This window comes from Emydura macquarii, unplaced genomic scaffold (assembly GCF_026122565.2).
Source record: "Emydura macquarii macquarii isolate MOO-44397 ecotype Brisbane River unplaced genomic scaffold, CSIRO-AGI_Emac_v2 contig_3602, whole genome shotgun sequence".
Lineage (NCBI taxonomy): Eukaryota > Metazoa > Chordata > Testudines > Chelidae > Emydura > Emydura macquarii.
Genome location: NW_027133739.1, coordinates 80,802 through 101,329, shown reverse-complemented (window position 1 = coordinate 101,329; position 20,528 = coordinate 80,802). Strand labels below are relative to the sequence as shown.

General features: G+C 43.0%; 1 protein-coding gene and 1 pseudogene across 1 annotated transcript; one reads left to right on the top strand and one right to left on the bottom strand.

The window, feature by feature from the left end:
* Window positions 1-385: 385 nt before the first annotated feature.
* LOC137145582 (olfactory receptor 5B12-like) lies at window positions 386-1,030 on the top strand (annotated as a pseudogene).
* An 11,767-nt stretch (window positions 1,031-12,797) lies between these two features.
* Window positions 12,798-13,754, bottom strand: LOC137145585 (olfactory receptor 2G3-like). The gene is made up of 2 exons (XM_067536428.1): window positions 13,464-13,754; window positions 12,798-13,196 (listed from the first exon to the last, which is right to left on the bottom strand). The coding sequence occupies exons 1-2, from the start codon at window positions 13,752-13,754 to the stop codon at window positions 12,798-12,800; spliced, it is 690 nt and encodes a 229-aa protein (XP_067392529.1).
* Window positions 13,755-20,528: the final 6,774 nt, after the last annotated feature.

Sequence of the window (20,528 nt, the reverse complement as noted above, 5' to 3'; positions counted from 1 at the left end):
GGATAAAAAGTATTCATCAGAATGACTCCTTCTGATCTTGAAATCAGTGAGATTTTGGTACCTAGGTGCTTTTGAAAATTGTATTGGGACCATAAACACATATAAATCTTGTCTGAGGTGACCAAATCCTATTGAAATGGAATGTGAGTTGAGCACACAATGCTCTTTGGCTGCTTTGGAAATTCCAGCCCAAGAGACTGGACCAATGCCTCACAGAGAGTCTGTGGCAGAGCTGGAAAATGAACATTGATCTGCCAGGCCCTCAGACCAGGGTATTTTCCCCATCACCATCCTTTTTCTTTTCACTAAGCCCTTCATTTACATCTTCTTCATTTGCCCTTTCTTTAATCTGTATCTCATTCCTTTTCCCAAGGATTTAACAGCCATGGAGCCATTAAGATTGGGGAACCACACAGCAGTCATGGAATTCATCTTGCTGGGTTTTGGAAACGGTCCAGCTCGTCAGATGATCCCTTTTGTGATATTTCTGGTGATTTACATAGTAACTATGATGGGGAACATCGTCCTGGTCCTCCTCATTAGAGCCAACTCTCACTTCCACACCCCCATGTACTTCTTCCTTACGAACCTGTCACTCTTAGATCTCTGCTACTCCTTCACCATCACCCCAAGAGCCATGATGAGCTTCTTAGCAGGGAACAAAGCCATTTCCTACAACAGATGCGCCACCCAATTCTTCTTCTTCATTCTCTTCCTCACCACCAATGGGTTCTTCCTGGCAGCGATGGCCTATGATCGCTACACCGCCATCTGTGACCCACTCCGGTATTCCATCACCATGTCCAAGTGCGTTTGCGTTCAGCTAGTGGCAGGGTTGTAAATCTGCGGCTCTGTGAATTCCATGGTGCAAACAGGCTTCACCTTTATGCTGAGCTATTGTGGGTCTAATGAGATTGATCATTTCTGCTGTGATGGCCCTCCCCTGAATAGTGTCTCCTGTAGTGACACGTACGTCAATAATCTTGTGATGTTTATCCTATGCAGCCTCATCATAGTGACACTGCCCTGATTGTGCTCATCTCCCACCTGCACCTTCCACATGGCGTATCCGTGTTTTCTACCTTCGGCCTTTCCATGTTGAATCCTTTCATCTACAGCTTTAAAAACAAGGATGTGAAAGAGGCTTTGAGAAAGACTATGGGCCAAAAAATCTTCCAAAAATTAACCTTCCCATTGAACATAGAGACAGAACAGAGGGTGTCAGGGTTCTTTTTAATTTGCACCAAAAATCTGGGGTAAAAAGAAAAACCAAATTATGACAAACGGTTTCATTGTTTTTCTTCCTTATTTTCTGTCCAGCTATGACACAATGAGTTCTCAAGATATGTGGGTGGACATGTAGTACAACAGCTCACCGGTCTGTCTCTCTGTTTTTGGCTCCCTCCATCTTTCCTCTTCAAGGTGTTGCACTTTGGATGAATAAAAAGAGTCATGGGCAAGGTGGAGGGGAGGGAGGAAAGGAAGAATGAGAGAAAGTGAACAAGAATGGCTCTATCCCCTGCTCATTAGTGCACTCACCCAGAACATAGAGACCTTAGGTCTGGACCCCACCATCTCCAGTGAAGCTTTAGTTATTTACTCAATATGGCAATGCATCAAAAGAGACTCCCAGCATGAGAACATCCCATAGCCCATTGGTTAGCTCTATGGGATGGTGGCAGATACTTGTTCAAATCATGTCTTGTCTTCAGCAGATGGGGGATTTGAACCAGTGGTCTCCCACCTCTGAGGTGAGTACCTGGACTACTGGGCTAAAAGCAACAAGAGAAGACTTTCTTCCCAGCCCTTTGCAAGAAATGTCGTAGGCACCAGACTCCAGGAAAGGCTCACAGCAGAGGATCCCAAACCCAAATCCCTGAAAAGGGCAGGGCTTAACACAACACTCTCCTTGGTATCTCCCATTGGCTAGCTTAGGTGAGGGGCCACCCAGTGTGCTTGATTTGCAAATCCTCTTCTCAGACAACTATCTCCCTGCTTTCCTTGCATGGGAAGACTCAGCACCTAACTAAGGCTTTGTGAATCCCAGTGATTTTCAAGGCACCTAGAAGTGAGTAGTCATGACTCTGATCATCACGACACCTAAATCCCTCTGCGAATCTAGGCCTACGTGCCCAAATACCTTGATGAACCAGGCCCAAGGTGACTAAAAGTTAGGCAGTCAAAGACCGAAGTCCCTTTGTGGATCTAGCCCCAAATGACTTCCATGAAGTTGCACTGATCTACACTAGCTTAGGATCTGGTTTTTGCAGGATCTCAGGGCATGTCTATACTGACGGTGGCAAAGTCGCCACAGTCAGATCGATCTTTCTGGATCAATTGAGTGATCAGCGTAGACCCGCTCAAACGTTCAGGAGGTCGACGCAGTAAATCCACTCCCTCAAGTGGCTTAGTGCTGTGTCGATGCAGTGCAGTGAAGGCAGTGCACAGAAGGGAAGCACAGCAGTTGACGGGAGTTATGCAAGCTACTCTTTATAAGGACCTCATTCTTCAGAATATGTGTTCCTGTCTATGGCTTTCTGCCTGTCTCTCTTTCCACTTACATGGCTAGCTGGCCTGTAGAATTCATTGCCTCTGGATATTATTTAGTTAAATATATCTTCAGAATCAAATAATGGCTTTGATATTTATAAGAACTTCATTCTTCGGGATATGAGTGGGCTACTGCTTCTCTGAGTTAAGAGTAAATTTTGTCCATGCTTTATCATACAATTCTTCTGTCTTTGAAACAGCTGATAATGGCCACCACTGGGGATAGGATGCTCCTTCATGGCAATTTCTTTGTTCCAATAATGTTCCAGAACATCTATGATTCTATGATTCTAACACTGGCCATATAACATATTTACTACAACAAAGTATTTCTCTATATATGTGCATATTCACAGATACTTGGAATAGTAATGACCTACGTCCAAATCCTTAGGAAATGTAAATGGGTTTAGCTAATCTGACTTCTGCATATCTACACTGATCTACACCAAGTCAAGAACCAGACCTTGAATTATCACTGATGACCTGCTTGGGTAGCTGTTTGGAAATGGTGAACATCGTGACACACTTGTAACTGGTAATGGAAACTGATAGAGTCCATGTTCAACTGGGTCATCTAAGTACAATACTCCTATGTTGTGTCTTGTAACACAGCTGAATAAAGCAAGTGGTCTTGATTCAAATTTCACTCATATTTGTGTAAATAAGGAACATTCACTCACCCAGGTGTAAATCACTAGTAGCCACATTCAGATCAGTGTGTCTGATTCTCCTTTCACTTGTCCCAATGTAAATCAGGAGTAGTACCACAGGAGTCAATGGGCCCATTTCCTCTCTCACTCACCTCCATGTAAATAAAGAGTAACTCTATTAGAGTCAATGGGCCTAATACCCCTCTCATTCAGCCTGATGTAAATCAGGAGGCACTCTATTGAAATAAATGCATTTACACTGTTCTAAAGCTTGTGTAAATAAATAGAGAACTATGCCCATTTTCTCTATGTTTTAAGATGTAATAAACTTAGTAAAATAAATAATGAAAAATCTTTTCCCTTTTGATTTGGTCATGAAATGATGAGAACTGCAAATGGAGTCCAATCCTGCAGCATTTTTTGAGATTAACGTCACCTTGAGTTCATGGCAAATTTCTGTGCATTATGTCTTGTCAAATGAAAATTACTGTAGGGATTTACCCTGGAACTCCCAGGTTGTTCACCTGCAAACCTAAGTAATGAAATTCAGAAAGTACCATATGAAAAAAAAATCATCTAAGTATGAGGAGATATGAATTCTGTCTGATTTCAGTATTTGAATTCCTATCTTCACTGCTGTTTCACAAAACATAAACCAAGATTCTCTTTCTTTCTTTCTTTCTTTCTTTCAACTTTACTTTTGCTCATCAATTTGAGCACAGTCAAGCGGCCATTCAAGTCACTGTGAGTTTTATCAGTGATTTCAAAGGAAGAAGGAGTAGCATTTATTTCAAACAAAATGCTGACTCTGGCTAATATCCTCACATAGGCCAACTCCATAGCTTACTATCTGAGCCAAGAGATACTGGGCCAGTGACAGAAACCAAGATATGGAGGGTGAAGCCTAGCGGTTGGAGCAATGGCTGTCAGTCAAGGAACTGGTGAGAAAGGTGAGAGTTGGAGTCAGGCGTCAAGAGCTTTGAAAAAAAGCAAGAGCGAGGCTGGGAGCCAAGTGTGATGCTGTCTAAGGGGGAAGGTGACCGTCTACACTAATATGGTCACCACTGTTACAAAATTGTGAGAAACCTGTACAATATGCCTTGTGAGCTATCATTGGAAAAGTTGTAATCTGCTGAGTATCATTATCTTGTTCTAATGTGTGTATCAGCATTGTGTGTGGAGATATGAAACTTTGCTAGATGTTTGGAACTCATCATCAGGGGAGTCTGAGAAAGGCCCACAGGTTTGCGCTTGAGCGATAACAAAGGAACTGTAAACTAGGACACTGCACATCATTCCCAAACACACCTCAAACGGCATGTACGCAGATGGTGCAAACTAGAATTTGCCCTTCATATAAAGAACTGATGGCAAAGCACCTATGCCATGGAACTGCTCGACCCAATGACGTAGCAAGGATTTTTCCAGCAAAAAGGGTCACATTATAAAAAGGGTGAACAAAGTCCCCTGGCCACCTTCTCCTGACTGGTGAATTCTGACAGGAGAAATTTTGAATAAAAAGACTAAGATCCCCAAGAACTATTTGGGCAACCCAGAGAGATTTATAGAAAACTGGCAGATTTAACATCCCTGGTATTATTCTGCACTACATACTTTGATTCACCTGTAATGTATTTTATGTGCTTTTGCATTTTAGTAACTCGCCTTTGTTTTTCTGAGTTAATAAATAAGGATTGGCTATAACATTATCTTTGGTGTAAGGTCTTGAGCATCCATTGACCTGGATAAGTGACTGGCCCCCTGGGCTGGAAGAACCTAATGTGGGGTGAATTTTTGTTTTAGTAACCTTTTACCACAGAAGTCCAGTTTGTCTGACTGATAATATAGCATGGAGTGCCTAAGTGGACTGCCTGTGACTCTATGGAAGCTAATATAGAGGTACCAAAACACACATTTGTTGCTGGTTTGCTTAAATCTAATTATGGAATATACTACCAGAGTGAGGATTATTATTACTATTAATATTATTACATTACACCAATATCTTGCTAGCCACTTTACCCATCGAGAATAAGAGACAATCCTTCCCCTGAAGAGGTTACACTCTAAATAATGATAGGAATAATAAAATATCTACAGAAAGAAGAAATGTATTCTCCAATTGGAAAGTGGAGTCTGAAAATTAGAACATTTTTACACCTAAACATTTTTTAATGGAAAATTGGATTTGGGAGGAAAGGAATATTTTAAAAGAAGTTGTATTCTTTCGTTGAACACTTTCGATTTTTCTTCATAAAACAGAAAACCTGAAATATGAAAATATTGGCTCTCTTGTACTTTTGGACAATTTTTATTTTTTTATGTATTGGTTTCTGACTGCCAAAAATGAAAGAAAAAAAATCAGCTTTGGTTTTCCAGTCAGAAGTTGAAATTTCCTAAGATTGTTTTTCTACCAGTTCTGATTATAATGCAAACCTGTGGTGCTATTTGGCTGTGATAGAAAAACACTGTTATTATTAATAACTTAAGTATTACATTTATGATTAATTAGCATAGAATCTTAGAAATGTAGGGCTTGACGTGACTTTGAGAAGTAATCAAGTCTAGTCACCTGTGCTGAGGTGGGACCAAGTAAACCTAGACCATCCCTGATAGGGGTTTCTCTAACGTGTTCTCAAAAATCTTCAACAATGTTCTTAAGAACCTCCAGAGCTTCCCTTGGAAGCTTATCCCGGATCTTCACTATTGTCATAGTTAGAAAGTGTTGTCTAACTTAAATTTCCCTTGCTGCAAATTAAGCAATCACTTCTTCTCCTACCTTCTGTGTGCATGGAAAACAATTGATCAGTGTCTTCTTTATAATAGTCCTTAACATGTTTCAAGACTATTATCAGGTCCCCCTTCACTTGTCTTTTCTCAAGACTAAACCTGCCCAGATTTGTTAACCTTTTCTCAGAGATCATGTTTTCTAACCTTTTATAATTTGTGTTGCTTTCTTATGGATTCTAGAATTTGCCCACATCTTTCTTAAGACATGGCACCCAGAACTGACACATTACTTCAGCTGAGGTCACACCAGTGCTGAGCAGACAGGTCAATTACCTCAGATAGGACAATTACCTCCGGTGTCTTACAACTGTCACTTCTATTAATATCACCCCAGAATGACATTCGTTATTTCTAAGTATATAATAATTAATCATGATAATACTAGTCATCATAATAGAGTATAATATCATGACTGAGCTAGGCAAAAATGATATTTTCTTTCAATGGGAATTAAAAAAACATTTAAAAAATAGTTTAGTTTCTGGTCAAACAGAAAATGTCATTTTTCAAAAATCTTGGCAAATTGAAAGGTTAGAAAACATTTTGAGTCAGATCAAAATGAAAGGTGTTGTGGGGGATTTTTGTGGAGAAAAAAAACATTTTTCAACCAGCTTTTAAATCCAACAGGTGTGGTTGCCGTGGTGGATAATCAGCTGGTTAATGGATGCATAAACATGGGAATCTCAAGTACTAGTAGAGAGGTTATTTTACCTCTGTATTTGGCACTGGTGCGAGGGATGCTGGAATACTGTGTCCAATTCTGATGTCCACAATTCAAGAAGGATGTTGATAAATTGGAGAGGGTTCTGAGAAGAGACATGAGAATCATTCAAGGATTAGAAAACATGCCTTACAGTTATAGACTCAAGGAGCTCAATCTATTAATTTTAACAAAGAGAATGTTAAGAGGTGACTTGATTACAGTCTATAAGTACCTACCTGGAGAAGAGATATTTAATATTGGGCTCTTTATAGTGGACAAGGACAAAAAAGATTTATGGTCTGAGGATGGAGAGGATTGCAGAAGACACTTAGGATGGAAGAATCCCATGCACTGCTACAGACCGGGAACTGACTTGTTAGGCAGCAGTTCAGCATAAAAAGACCTGTGAGTTACAGTGAACAAGATGTTGGATATTGGTCAACAGTGTGCCTTTTTTGCCAAGAAGGCTAATGGTATATTGGGTTGCATTAGTAGGAGTGTTGACAGTAAATTGAGGGAAGTGATTTTTTCCCTTTATTCGGCACTGGTGGGGGCACATCTGGAGTATTGTGTCCAGTTTTGGCCCCCCATTACAAGAAGGATGTGCACAAATTGGAGAGAGTCCAGCAGAGGGCAAAAAATGCTTAGGGGGCTGGAGCACATGAATTATGAGTACAGGATGAGGGAACTAGGCTTGTTTAATCTTCAGAAGAGAAGAGTGAGGGGGGATTTTACAGTGGCTTTCAACTACCTGCAAGGAGGTTCCAGGTAGGATGGAGCTAGGCTGTTCTCAGTGGTGGTAGATGACAGAACAAGGAGTAATGGTCTCAAGCTGCAGTGCGGGAGGTCTAGGTTGGGTATTAGGAAAAGCTTTTTCCATAGGAGGGTGATGACGCACTGGAATGGGTTACCTAGGGAGTTGGTGGAATCTCCGTCGTTAGAGGCTTTTAAGGCCCGGCTTGACAAAGCCCTGGCTGGGATGATTTAGTTGGGGTTGGGCCTGCTTTGAGCAGGGATTGGACTAGATGATCCTCTGAGGTCCCTTCCAACTCCCATCTTCTATCATTCTATGATTCCAACTTCCTTGAAATTCATTAAAAACGCCATTTTAAAGGAGTGAGTCCCCACTACTTGAGCTAAACAAGTAACTCCACTAGTTGGTAGCTCTCAGAAACTCAAATCTTCTGTGACTCAGACACTGAACAGGGTTAAGGACCCACCCTGTGGGATTCAAGTTTACCACGACTGGGTATGACGATGAATTTGTAAGGTGGGGATATCCAGTTGGCCATAATAGGAAACGGGCTTCTGGGCATGTTTACACTGAAACTGGAAGCGCCTCCCGGCCTAGGTAGACACACTCATGCTAGATTTGCTCGAGCTCGTGCACTAACAATAGCTGTCTAGAGCAGATAGTGATTTGTGCCATGTGCTGGTGTATTCATCTCACCACACCAATTCAGCTGTCGGAGATGAGGCCAGTTGATAAAATAGAAACTCTTTCTGAGCACGCCTCTGAACTGGACTCATTCACTAATCAAGTCCGGTAGAGTCTGTAATAGGTAGGACCAGATGAGCACTGCATGTAAATCAGCGTAACTCCATTGAAGCCAGGCCTCAGTGGGTGCAAAGGGGTATAGCTCCATGTAATTCAGTAGTCCAGATCCCCCACTGGTGTACATTATTCTCATTCCTATTGAGTCAATGGGCTAGATTCTCACCTGGTGTAAATACACATACCAATGCAGACGTCAATGGAGCAAGGCTAATTTACGTCAGCTGCAGATCTGTGAGTGGATCTGAACCTCCTCTCATGCAGTAAGGAAAGAGCTAAATTACTCCTTCTATGGCTGTGTAACCTTCACCACACAGAGCAACGGGCATTTCTCCACCCCTCCATTGCACCATGGAAATAGACGGCTCCATTAGCCATGTGCCAATTAGAAAAGCTGATGTTTGAATTCCTCGCAATCTTAAATGGAGTGTTATCGTCACACCAGCCCTGTAAAGCAGAATGTTATTACCCCATTTTACAGAGGTGGGTGTTGTGCGTTGTTAGTTGTCAGTGTAGGCTGTGTGCGTGCGTCCCCCTGTAGGTGCTGTCCCAGCTCTGCGCAGGTAACCAAGATGGCACTCACGATCTAATGAATCGACACGCCCACGGATTAGCTGAGCAACGAAGGCATCCGGGTCAGGTTTATTGCAGTTGAAGCATAATGAGAAGCGACCTATAGAATATCTACAGGTACACTTAAAATACGAGTGCTCCGTTACAATGGACTCAGCACAACTTAACGGCAGGACTTTCCGTTATCCCCTAGGTCAGATGACATTGTTCCCTCTGACTCCCTCTTTTATACACTGTTATAGACAATTTTGTTTTGCCCCTTCGACGTAGGTAGTTGCCACACCCTTGACATAGTCTGATACCACCCCTCGCCTTGTACTGGATGGTTCGGGCAAAATAACTCTGTCATCTTAGCAGACATTTCTGTCCATCAAGTGTCATTTCAGGGGGTCTGATGGCCCTTGTTATCTCTTTGGTGTTAGGCTGTCTTGGTACCTTCTGCACCTGCTATGTATATTTGTGTAATATTTTGATATTAGTAATATTTTGGAAATATGCGTGTTTGCAGTATCAGCTTTTTCTTCATGCCAGTTTCAGTGAGGTTTTAAGTTCACAGCCTGACTCCTCTTCATGGCTTTTTCCACTTAGACCTCATGTCTTAGCCTGTTCTGCTAGGCTGCAGGCTCAAACTCTCACTTCTTGCTACAGTGGGATTACACAAAGCAGATTAAGTGTCTAGCCCAAGTTTATGTGACGATGAGCTGGGAATAGAATCTGGCTCCTCTGGGTCTCTGATCATTACCTGATCCACCAGCTCATCTATCGAACCCTCTTTGTGGTCAAACCATCAAACTGTCCTATCCCTCACCCCAGTGTCAATCAGGAATAACTCTGCTGCAGTTCATAGGGGCTGATTCTTCTCTCCCTCACCCTGGTGTAAATCAGGAACAATTCCATTAAAGTCAATGCAGTTACGCTGCCCTAAAGCCAGGGCCAAAGAGAGGTGTTGTTTTCAGTTGAGCAGACTTTTATAGTAGATTAGAGGAAAAGAAAAAAAATAGTGAAGGACAAACAAAGGCTTCCATGAGAGAGAGCACAGTGTGTGTGTCTCTCTCTTGCTATCTCGTGCCTGCATTGACAGCTGCATGGAACATCCCCCTCTGACTGGGAGACTTTAGAAATTCGAAGGCGAGTTATGTTGAGACTACAGTAGAACCTCAAAGATACGAACACCAGAGTTACCAACTGCCCGGTCAGCCAAACACCCTGTGAAACCAGAAATACTGTCAGCAAGCAGGCAGAAGCTGGGGGAGGGGAAGGGGGAAGAAAGAAAGAAAGAAAGAAAGAAAGAAAGAAAGAAAGAAAGAAAGAAAGAAAGCAAGCAAGCAAGCATCCCCACTTGGAGGGGGAAGCTGTTTTCACACACACCCCAGCCCCTCTCCCCTCCGAGCCCTGGAAATAAAGCTGCCACCCAGCTCATGCTGCAAGCTGAAGGTTGCAACCAAAGCCTGGCCTGGAGCTGCAGTGGGAGTCAGCTGTGCTCTGGAGGAGTTTTAAAGGGTCACAAGCTGTGCACCAATGAGGCCAAAGCTTTGCCTGAAGGCTGCACTCCTGGATCCTGCCAGCACCTCTGGGAGTGCAAGGGGCGGGGGAGGGAGGGAGGGATGCTGGCAGCCGGCTGGCACCAACGCCCTGCCACGTGCTGCCTCTGCAGTCCACAGAGCAGGGCAAGCCCTGGGGAGAGGCGGCTGAGGGCTGGGGCATGTAGTTCCATTGGTGCGGGACATCCCCCCGCAGTTCAGCCCAAAGGCAAGAAACAGGAATAGGGCAGGGAGCTGCTTGCAAACCAGGCAGTGCTGCTGGGTGTCACCTTTGCAGAGATCTCTCCAGCCTCAGCTGGAAGACACTGACCGCAGGGTGCTGTGCCCGAATGTTCTGTTCAGAGTTAGGAACATTTCAGAGTTACCAACAACCCCCATTCCCAAGGTGTTCGTCTTTTTGAGGTTCTACGGCACCTTCTTACCCGTTAGCAGCTCTATGCCCCACCCCCGTCTGACAGCAATATGTTCTAGTGGATCAGACACAGAGCTGGCACTCAGGAGACTTGGGTTCTCCTCCTGGTTCTGCCCCTGAGCTGTGGGGTTTTCAAAATCAGCAAAGCATCTAACACCCCTTGAAATCGGTGCCTGTAAAAAACTGGCTTTAGATCTGACTGTAAATGTTCCCTTGGTGCCTAAACCCTCTGGACCTCTACGCCTCAGTGAAATCAATAAACCTTTGAGGATAAGCATTGCCCCGCCTATCTCTCCTGCACAGCTTTGTCCACAGGCAGGCTCTGAACACACATCACTACACAAAATGGCCAGAGGGAATGGTGGGGAAATGGAAGAGATCGCAGCTTCTTACTTATAAATTTAGGCCAGCAATTTGGGCACCCTGCCGGGCTGTGGGAGACCTCGGTTAAATTCCTTTCTATGGTTGAAATGAGGAGAATGGATGTGGACAGGTCTCTTCCACCTCAGAAGTGACGGACCTGACCACTGTTCATACAGAGTGGAACAGCTTCAATGGCCGAGATGGAAGTGTGCCGTACTAGGAGATCTTTCAGTGAGACTTGGCAGAATTCAATTTTTAGTTTTTAAACATTTTGACTCATAATATCAGTCCTGACTTGTCAGCCTTTTCCCCGATGTTTGTCATTGAACCGCTCACAGTTGTGCAAAGTTATTAGTTGTATGTGTTGGTTTGTTTCTAATTTTTATCGATTTAAATGTTCACAGCTGTGGGAAATGAAAGGGGGTGAGACAACAGAGTGGGTCAGACAATAATTGTTTAATGAGACCAGCTGTCAGTTTAAAAAAGGTTAAAGCTTTATAACCCTTAAAACATGAATTGACAACATCACATTGTTCAAATACATGAGGTAAATATCCTTACATCAAACACTTATAAATTCTCAAGCTGCATTTTTCTTACTTTGCCTCTGTGTACATTTCTATTGTCAGACACTGAAATATTTTTGTCATTTTGGGTGTGTACAATGAAATTCAGGTTACTGTATCTTTTATCAATAAAAATATGATCCTTCAATCCTACCTTCCAGCCCGTGGTTAGATCAAGTAATTAAAAGGTAGAAAAGCCATGTTCAAATCCCTTCTTCTCAGGAAAAAGAGGAAACTGAACTGTGGTCTCCCACACTCCGAATGCCCTGAGCAGTAGACTACAGCTTACAAGATGCTTCCTTCTCTCTTGGCCATTTCATAAACTGTTGGACTTGCTCTGAGACTTGCTACCAGATGAGGTACACCACATGTTATGACAGACATGTGTAGGACTCATGGATCCTGACAGGTGTGTTGTGGGGCTACTGACCATCATAGCAGTGGAGATAGGCCTGCAGCTTTTGCATCTGTTCTTAGAGGAGGGACTTGTGCCACTTTGTGCTGGTGGCTGCCGGTCTGTGGCCAGCTAGTGTCTGGTGATGAGCTTGGTGAAGTTGGGTGGTTGTTTAAAGAACAGAAAAAGAGGGTGGGGAAAGCTCTCCTTCAGCTTGTAGTCCTCAGTGAGTACGGGTGGTAACTGTTTAATGATACCTCAATTCACAAATCTGCCAGAGAGCAAAAGTCCTGGATTCAATAAAGACACCAGAAGCTCCCCAGCCCTGCCTCTGCCTAGGTTGGGGGGCACAACCCCTGCTGTCTCTAATGCTGCCCCCAGCACCCTGATCCCCTGCCTGGGCACCACTTGAAGGGCCACAGTCCCTTACACCCCCAAGAGGCATGTGCGGTGGGGGGGAGTCTCAAGGGAAGCAGCCAAGCAGGAGTGGGTCCTAGGGTGGAACGGGACTGGAGTGTGGGTAGGGCCTCAATGGGAGGGGTGGAGCAGGGGGAGGGGCTACTGGTCTCACTGTGAGTACTAGAACAGCTGTATTATTTCAGGACTGCCCACACACGCTGTGGTTTGCCTCATTGCACCACCTGATGAGCTCCCATTCTACACATTTTATTGCAACTTACAGTAAATGCCCACAAAATCATTTGCAAATGCTCATGGAAGTCACAGTCTTACTAAGAGCTTTTCTCAGGGCCTCCTTGACCTCCTTGTTTCTCAGGCTGTAGATGAGGGGATTGACCATGGGCGTCAGCACGGTGTAGAAGATGGAGAACACTTTGTTCAGGTTGCGCAGCTCAGCCGTGTCCTGGAGTATGTAGACAATCAGGGTCCCGTAGAAAACTGTCACCACCATGAGGTGAGAGGAGCAGGTAGAAAAGGCCTTTTGCCTCCTGGTGCTGGAAGGGATTCTCAGGATGGCGCTGATGATACATATGTAAGATGTGAGGGTTAAGAGAAAAGGGGAAAGAACAAATATGCAGGACATGAGGAAGACCACAAGAACCATCTGACTGGTATCACTGCAGGACAATTTTATCAACTGGGTGTAATCACAAAAGAAATGGTCAATTTCATTGGGTCTACAGAAAATCTGTTGTGACACCCAACATGCTGAGATGGTGCCGGCTGCAAAGCCACTGAGCTAAGATCCAACCACTAGCTGGAGGGAAAAGCCATTATTCATACGGGCTGCGTAATGCAGTGGTTTGCATATGGCTAAATACCGATCATAAGACATCACTGATAGGAGACAACACTCTGTAGATAACAGAGAACTAAACATATAGAACTGTATGAGGCAACCAACAAATGAAATGGTCTTGTATCCAGTCAGGAGACTGGGCAGTGTCTGGGGCAGGATGGCGGAGGTGTAGCAGGTCTCCAAGCAGGACAGGTTCCCCAGGAAGAAGTACATGGGAGTGTGAAGGTGCTGATCAGCGACAACTAGCACCACGATGGACGTGTTCCCAGCCATGGTCACAATGTATATCACTAGAAACAGCAGGAACAGAAGAATTTGCAGTTCATGGAAATTCCCAAAGCCCAGGAGGATGAATCCCATGATGGACGTTTGATTTCCCCGTTCTGGGTCTGCCATGGGTTCTATTGAGAAAAATATTTCTTTTTAAAAAACCAGTAGCAATAACAACCTGTGAAATATGATATAAAACAGATTCATTTTGTCTTTTCTCATCTCATCTTATTTTTGTTGTTTAGTTCTGGTTTTGGAGGCAATATAATAGATGTCACAGGAATTTGCTGGGGCAATAATAATCAATGGCACACAGTAATAAGAGGGCACAAGATATATAGGAATGACCAAGCAGGTAGCACGGATGGTGGTGTAGCACTATATGTGAAAGAGTCAAATGGAGTACATATCCTAAATGAATCAAACTGTACCATAGACTCTCTGTGGAGATGGAGTTCATGCAAGATTCCATGCTTGAATAATAAGAATATCAGAGAAGGAATATACTACCAACCAGCTGACCAGGATTGTGATGGTGATTGTGAAAGGCTCAGGGAGATTATAGAGGCTAAAATATCAGAAAACCCAATAAAAATGGGGGATTTCAACCATCCCCATTTTGACTGGGTGCATGGCACCTCAGGTATTGTGTTGTATGTCAGATATGGGAGGTAATTATTCTGCTGTAATTAGCACCGATGAGTCCTCAACTGCAGGATTGCATCCAGTTTTGGGAATCAAATTATAAGAAAAATTACGGACAAATTGAAGAGATAGTTCAGCAAAGAGCAACAGAAGTGATACAAGGTTTAGAAAACCTGCCCTGTGAGGAAAGGTGGAAAGAATTGGGCATGTTTAATCTAGATAACAGTCTTCAAACATGTAAAATGTTGTTATAAAGGGAACAGTGATCAATTATTGTCTATGTCCATTCAGGGTTGTAAAAGAAGGAATCAACATAGAATCATAGAATCATAGAATATTAGAGTTGGAAGGGACCTCAGGAGGTCATCTAGTCCAACCCCCTGCTCAAAGCAGGACTAACCTCTGCTATATCATCCCAACCAGGGCTTTGTCAAGCCGCAGCTTAAAAACCTCTAAGGATGGAGATTCCACCACCTCCCTAGGTAACCCATTCCAGTGCTTCACCACGCTCCTAGTAAAAAACTTTTTCCTAATGTCCAACCTAGACCTCCCTCCCTGCAACTTGAGACCGTTGCTCCTTGTTCTGTCATCTGCCACCACCGAGAACAGCCTAGCCCCATCCTCCCTGGAACCCCCTTTCAGGTAGTTAAAGGCTGCTATCAAATCCCCCCTCACTCTTCTCTTTTGCAGACTAAACAAGCCCAGTTCCCTCAGCCTCTCCTCATAAGTCCTGTGCTACAGCCCCCTCATCATTTTTGTTGCCCTCCGCTGGACTCTCTCCAACTTGTCCACATCCTTTTTGTATTGGGGGGCCCAAAACTGGACACAATATTCTAAATGCGGCCTCACCAATGCCGAATAGAGGGGAATAATCACTTCCCGTGACCTGCTAGCAATGCCCCTCCTAATGCAGCCCAATATGCCATTGGCCTTCTTGACAACCAGGGCACACTGCTGACTCATATCCAGCTTTTTATCCACCGTTACCCCCAGGTCCCTTTCTGCAGAGCTGCTGCCCAGTTCGTCGGTCCCCAGTCTATAGCTGTGCATGGGATTCTTCCTTCCTAAGTGGAGGACTCTGCACTTATCTTTGTTGAACCTCATTAGATTTCTTTTGGCCCAATCCTCCAGTTTGTTTAGGTCACTCTGTATCCTATCCCTACCTTGCAGGGTATCTACCACTCCCCCCAGCTTAGTGTCGTCCGCAAACTTGCTGAGGGTGCAATCTACCCCATCCTCCAGATCATTAATAAAGATGCAACATAATCTGCAACAAGTGAGATTTAGGTATAGTAAGAAAAACTTTCGAACTCTAATGAATCCCAGCTAAGCACAGGGACAGGTTATGAAGGCAGGCTGTGTAATTCCCCTTAACTGAATGCTTTTAAGCGAGCTTAGATAAAACAGGTGTCAGCGATGTCTAGATAGTCAGCAAGGCAGGATGGAATAGTTCAATGGATCTCAACCTTTCCAGACAACTGTACCCCTTTCAGGAGTCTAATTTGTCTTGCGTACCCCAAGTTTCACCTCACTTAAAAACTACTTGCTTACAAAATCAGACATAAAAATAGAAGTGTCACAGACACTATTACTGAAAAATTGCTCGCTTTCACATTTTCACCATATACTTCTAAAATAAGTCAGTTGGAATATAAATATTTGTAGCCTGATTTTGAATGTATTAGTTATTTAATAGGGTTATAAGTTTGCCAATTGCTTGGATTAGAAGGTTCTTGTCCCTGAATCAGGATCCAGAAGAATTATATAGGGACCCCGGGGTGTACAACAGGAAGGTTCTTAGTGATAACCAAATTTGTATAATTTTATAAGTTTTATTAAGATAACATAAAATGATAGACAAATGACTGATATAGAGAAAATGAACAATCAAATGGATAATGGATAATACAATCTTAATTTTAAAGATTCATATGATATATATATTTCTATGATATGCTTTGGAATAATATACTCACGCCCTTCCCTGGTTGAGAGAGATGTTTGATTCTTCAACTCTTGAGTAGAGGGATGGAGTAAGCACTGCTAGAGAGCTAAGAACTATAAACTAAGACTACAAATAAGACTATAAAATGGAAAAGGAAAATCTTAACACAAACTAAAGAAACTTCGAGCAAGAGTAGATGACGATCACCCCAAATAGCACGATCTTCCCCTTCTTATACCCCGAGAATATGGGTCCTCCTTCTAAATTCATATTTGGATTTTCCACCCCCAAATTATTGGGGTATCCATTTTCTATAGGCTGGCAGGCTCATGCATATTAAGGATATCCATGACATTTTCACGTCCCATTTCAAAGACTCCATGACTTCACCTTTGTGGGTTTTGTGGTGTACTAGTTTGAGCCTGAAATCATTACTTTCAACACTTGTCTAGGCCAAAGGTCCCGAGTATGTCTGCTAACTATTAAATTATCTATGCAAAAACATGACCATATGTGTCTTGTTTTTGCTATACGTCAACACTAGTTCCCGAATATGTGTATAATAATTACGTAGCTGTCATACAGGATATGTCCTGTAAGGTACCTTGCATTACAGAAAAATATATATAAATTTATAACTCTATTATGATCACTCAATCATACTTAAATCTATAAGAAAAGATACATATCTATATAATGCAAGCAAGCAGGGTAGTTCTATGGGCTACATATTGTGCGTACATTTCAGTGTCTAGTATATAGAGCAGTATAAAGAAGGCATTCTCTGTATGAAATTTTAGTTTATACTGACTTTGCTAGTGCTTTTTATGTAGCCTAGTTGTAAAACTAGACAAATATCTGGATGAGTTGATGTACCCCCTGGAAGACTTTTGCGTACCCTCAGGGGTACGTGTACCGCTGGTTGAGAACCACTGGAACAGAAGACCTCTCAAGGTCCTTTCTAGCCCTTCATTTCTATGATTTATTATTCTATTTCCTTGTTCCACTGAGATCTGAAGTTTTGAGTTAACCAGTATAAAATTTGTTGCTGTTTTTTTTAAAAAATGTCTTTATTTAAGAAGTCGTAGCAGGTTTACAAATCCTAGCCATGTAATTTACCAGAGACAATACATTATTAGTTTAAATATTTGCCTATTTCTTCTTCATATCTGCTAGAGATCGCATTTTTGCAGTCATATAAAACTGTAACCTCATGTACTATAGGGTTGCTTTTATCTTCTATAACTTACATAGCACTCAGATGGCATATTAAGATATATAGATAGATAGATAGGTAGATAGATAGATATTGTGAAGGGAAGGGAAGACAGAGACAGACTGTCAGATAGGCAGAAAGAACGAACACAAGCAAGCAAGAGAGATTGTGGAGGGAAGGGTAGATAGTAACCCATGGGCAGACAGTCAGCTAGCTAGATACCTCATTTAAAATTTCCATAACCAAACTTTGTTTCTCCCACTGGATATGTGTTAAATTCTTTTCCGAGATGCATTAATTATGTTATCCTACGAATAAGCTTATTTTGTCAGTATCTGTCCATGTTTCTACCCTCTTTTCCTGCCTCTAGTGTCTCACTGCCTCTGGAATTTCACCAACATCAATCCTGAACGATGCTTTTCATTCAGTGAGTGAGTGAGGAGGCTCAAAATCTCATAAATCCTCACAAAGACTTGCCAGCTCAGCTCAGTTCCGGCTAGACCTCCCGCCCTGCAACTTGAGACCGTTGCTCCCACTACAAAAAGGATGTGGACAAGTTGGAAAGAGTCCAGAGGAGGGCAACAAAAATGATTAGGGGGCTGGAGCACAGGACTTATGAGGAGAGGCTGAGGGAACTGGGCTTGTGTAGTCTGCAAAAGAGAAGAATGAGGGGGGATTTGATAGCGGCCTTTAACTACCTGAAAGGGGGTTCCAGGGAGGATGGGGCTAGGCTGTTCTCGGTGGTGGCAGATGACAGAACAAGGAACAACGATCTCAAGTTGCAGGGCGGGACGTTTAGGTTGGACATTAGGAAAAAGTTTTTCACTAGGAGGGTGGTGAAGCACTGGAATGGGTTACCTAGGGAGGTGGTGGAATCTCCATCCTTAGAGGTTTTTAAGCTGAGGCTTGACAAAGTCCTGGTTGGGATGATATAGCTGAGGTTAGTCCTGCTTTGAGCAGGGGGTTGGACTAGATGACCTCCTGAGGTCCCTTCCAACTCTAATATTCTATGATTCTATGATTCCTTGTTCTGTCATCTGCCACCACCGAGAACAGCCTAGACCCATCCTGCCTGGAACCCCTTTCAGGCAGTTAAAGGCTGCTATCAAATCCCCCCTCAGTCTTCTCTTTTGCAGACTAAACAAGCCCAATTTCCTTAGCCTCTCCTCATAAGTCCTGTGCTCCAGCCCCCTAATCATTTTTGTTGCCCTCCGCTGTACTCTCTACAACTTGTCTACATCCTTTTTGTAGTGGTGGGCCCAAAACTGGACACAATACTCTAAATGCAGCCTTACCGATGCCGAATAGAGGGGAATAATCACTTCCCGCGACCTGTTGGCAATGCTCCTCCTAATGCAGCCCAATATGTTATTAGCCTTCTTGACAACCAGGGCACACTGCTGACTCATATCCAGCTTTTTATCCACTGTTACTCGCACCTCCCAGGTAACCCATTCCAGTGCTTCACCACCCTCCTAGTGAAAAAGTTTTTCCTAATATCTAACTGGACCTCACCCACTCTAACTTGAGACCATTGCTCCCAGGTCCATCATCTGCCATCACTGAGAACAGCCTAGCTCCATCCTCTTTGGTAGCCCCCTTCCAACTTTTATGAAAAATGTATTTGCTGAAAAATCAGCCTCATTAGACTCCCACTTACAATAGTTTCTTCCCAGTCAGACTCCACTGGCTTATGTAGAATTGCTCCTGCTCTGTACTGGGATATGTGATAACAGTAATAAATAAATAATGTAAATTTGGGGAAATAGACTACCGAAAATTTTGACACTCACTAAAGAGAAAATCTTGGTGACACATTAATTATGAAGTTCCATAAGGAGAGACGTTACCTCCCACGGCTGGATAGTCTGAAGCTCCGGCAGATATCCCTTCCCCATGGCTTCCTGTTTGGATTTGGATGAGTACAGGTCATGAAGGGCATGGGCCACCGCATAGATGCTGTTGTAGATACTGTAACTCTGGCCTGACATTTTCATTTCAAAATCAGAACCAGGCAGGCTTGCCAGTTCCTCCTTTCCTGAGCAATTTCTCCCTCCACTTATGTTCAGGCCAACATACGGAATTGAACAATTGAATACATTGTGCCAAAACTGCTGTATAAAAATATCTCCTTGTGGTTGGTAAGGGTTGAGGGTCCGCAGGAAATCTTGGAATCCTGTTACCTCCTTTGTGTGCACTGCAAAGGACAAGGCATCATGAAAGGGTCTTAAAGTCCACCTATTCATAGCGATGTATGAAGTGAAATCCCACTGAGCTGTTGTGATACAAACTTTCCCTATCGGTGTTGGTGATGAGTGATAGTTTACATGTAAAAACAATTTTAAACCTAATAGGGAATCTGTATCACCATAGACCACAATCACCTCGGCCTTTGTCTGGGAGATACTGGATTGTAACTTAATTGTTTGCTCCCTGAAGGCCTGAACCATGGAAGGAGAAGGCATATGAGGGGCCCGTTCTGTGAAGGCAACACAGATACTATTCTTAGTGAGCAATGGCTTCAAAGTCTGCACAAATTTTTCTCCACTGTCATCGTCTGAAACAATAAGGCCAACCCAGGTCCATTGTAAATGCAGCATTAACCGGATCAGTCCCAGAGATTGAGGCACCTCATTTGGGACCAGCCGGTAGAAAGAAGGGAACTGGAATTTATCACTCAGCATGGCATTGAATGAGCCATAACTGATCTGAAAGAGAAAATACATTGATTTTTAGATTTTGGTGAAAACTAGAGTTGATTAGATAATGTTTTCTTCTTTTGGGGGAAACTCTCTACACAAATAAAAGAGCATTTTCTTGATTAATTCAAGCCCAAAAATTTTCAGCCACCAGAAACTGAAATTTTCAGGCAAAACCAAAAAAAACCCCACAAACAAATCAGCCAAAAAGCAAAATATTTTCAGCTTCTATGTTTCTGTGATCTCAATGTAAACCTGAAAATGTTCAAGGAAAGCAGATGCTTGCTTTGAAAGCTTTCATTTAACCCCAAACCCAACTAAAGGAGATCACTGGCTGGAACATTCCCAGATACAATACCTTGGGGGCACATTCAGAAAAGGTGACTTTTTAACTG

Excerpts from the sequence above, each read along its gene's own strand:
- LOC137145585 (XM_067536428.1), bottom strand. The coding sequence starts at position 13,754 with ATGGCAGACCCAGAACGGGGAAATCAAACGTCCATCATGGGATTCATC. Across the intron at positions 13,197-13,463 it reads GATACAAGACCATTTCATTT|TTGATAAAATTGTCCTGCAG; the intron begins GTTGGTTGCCTC and ends GATTACACCCAG.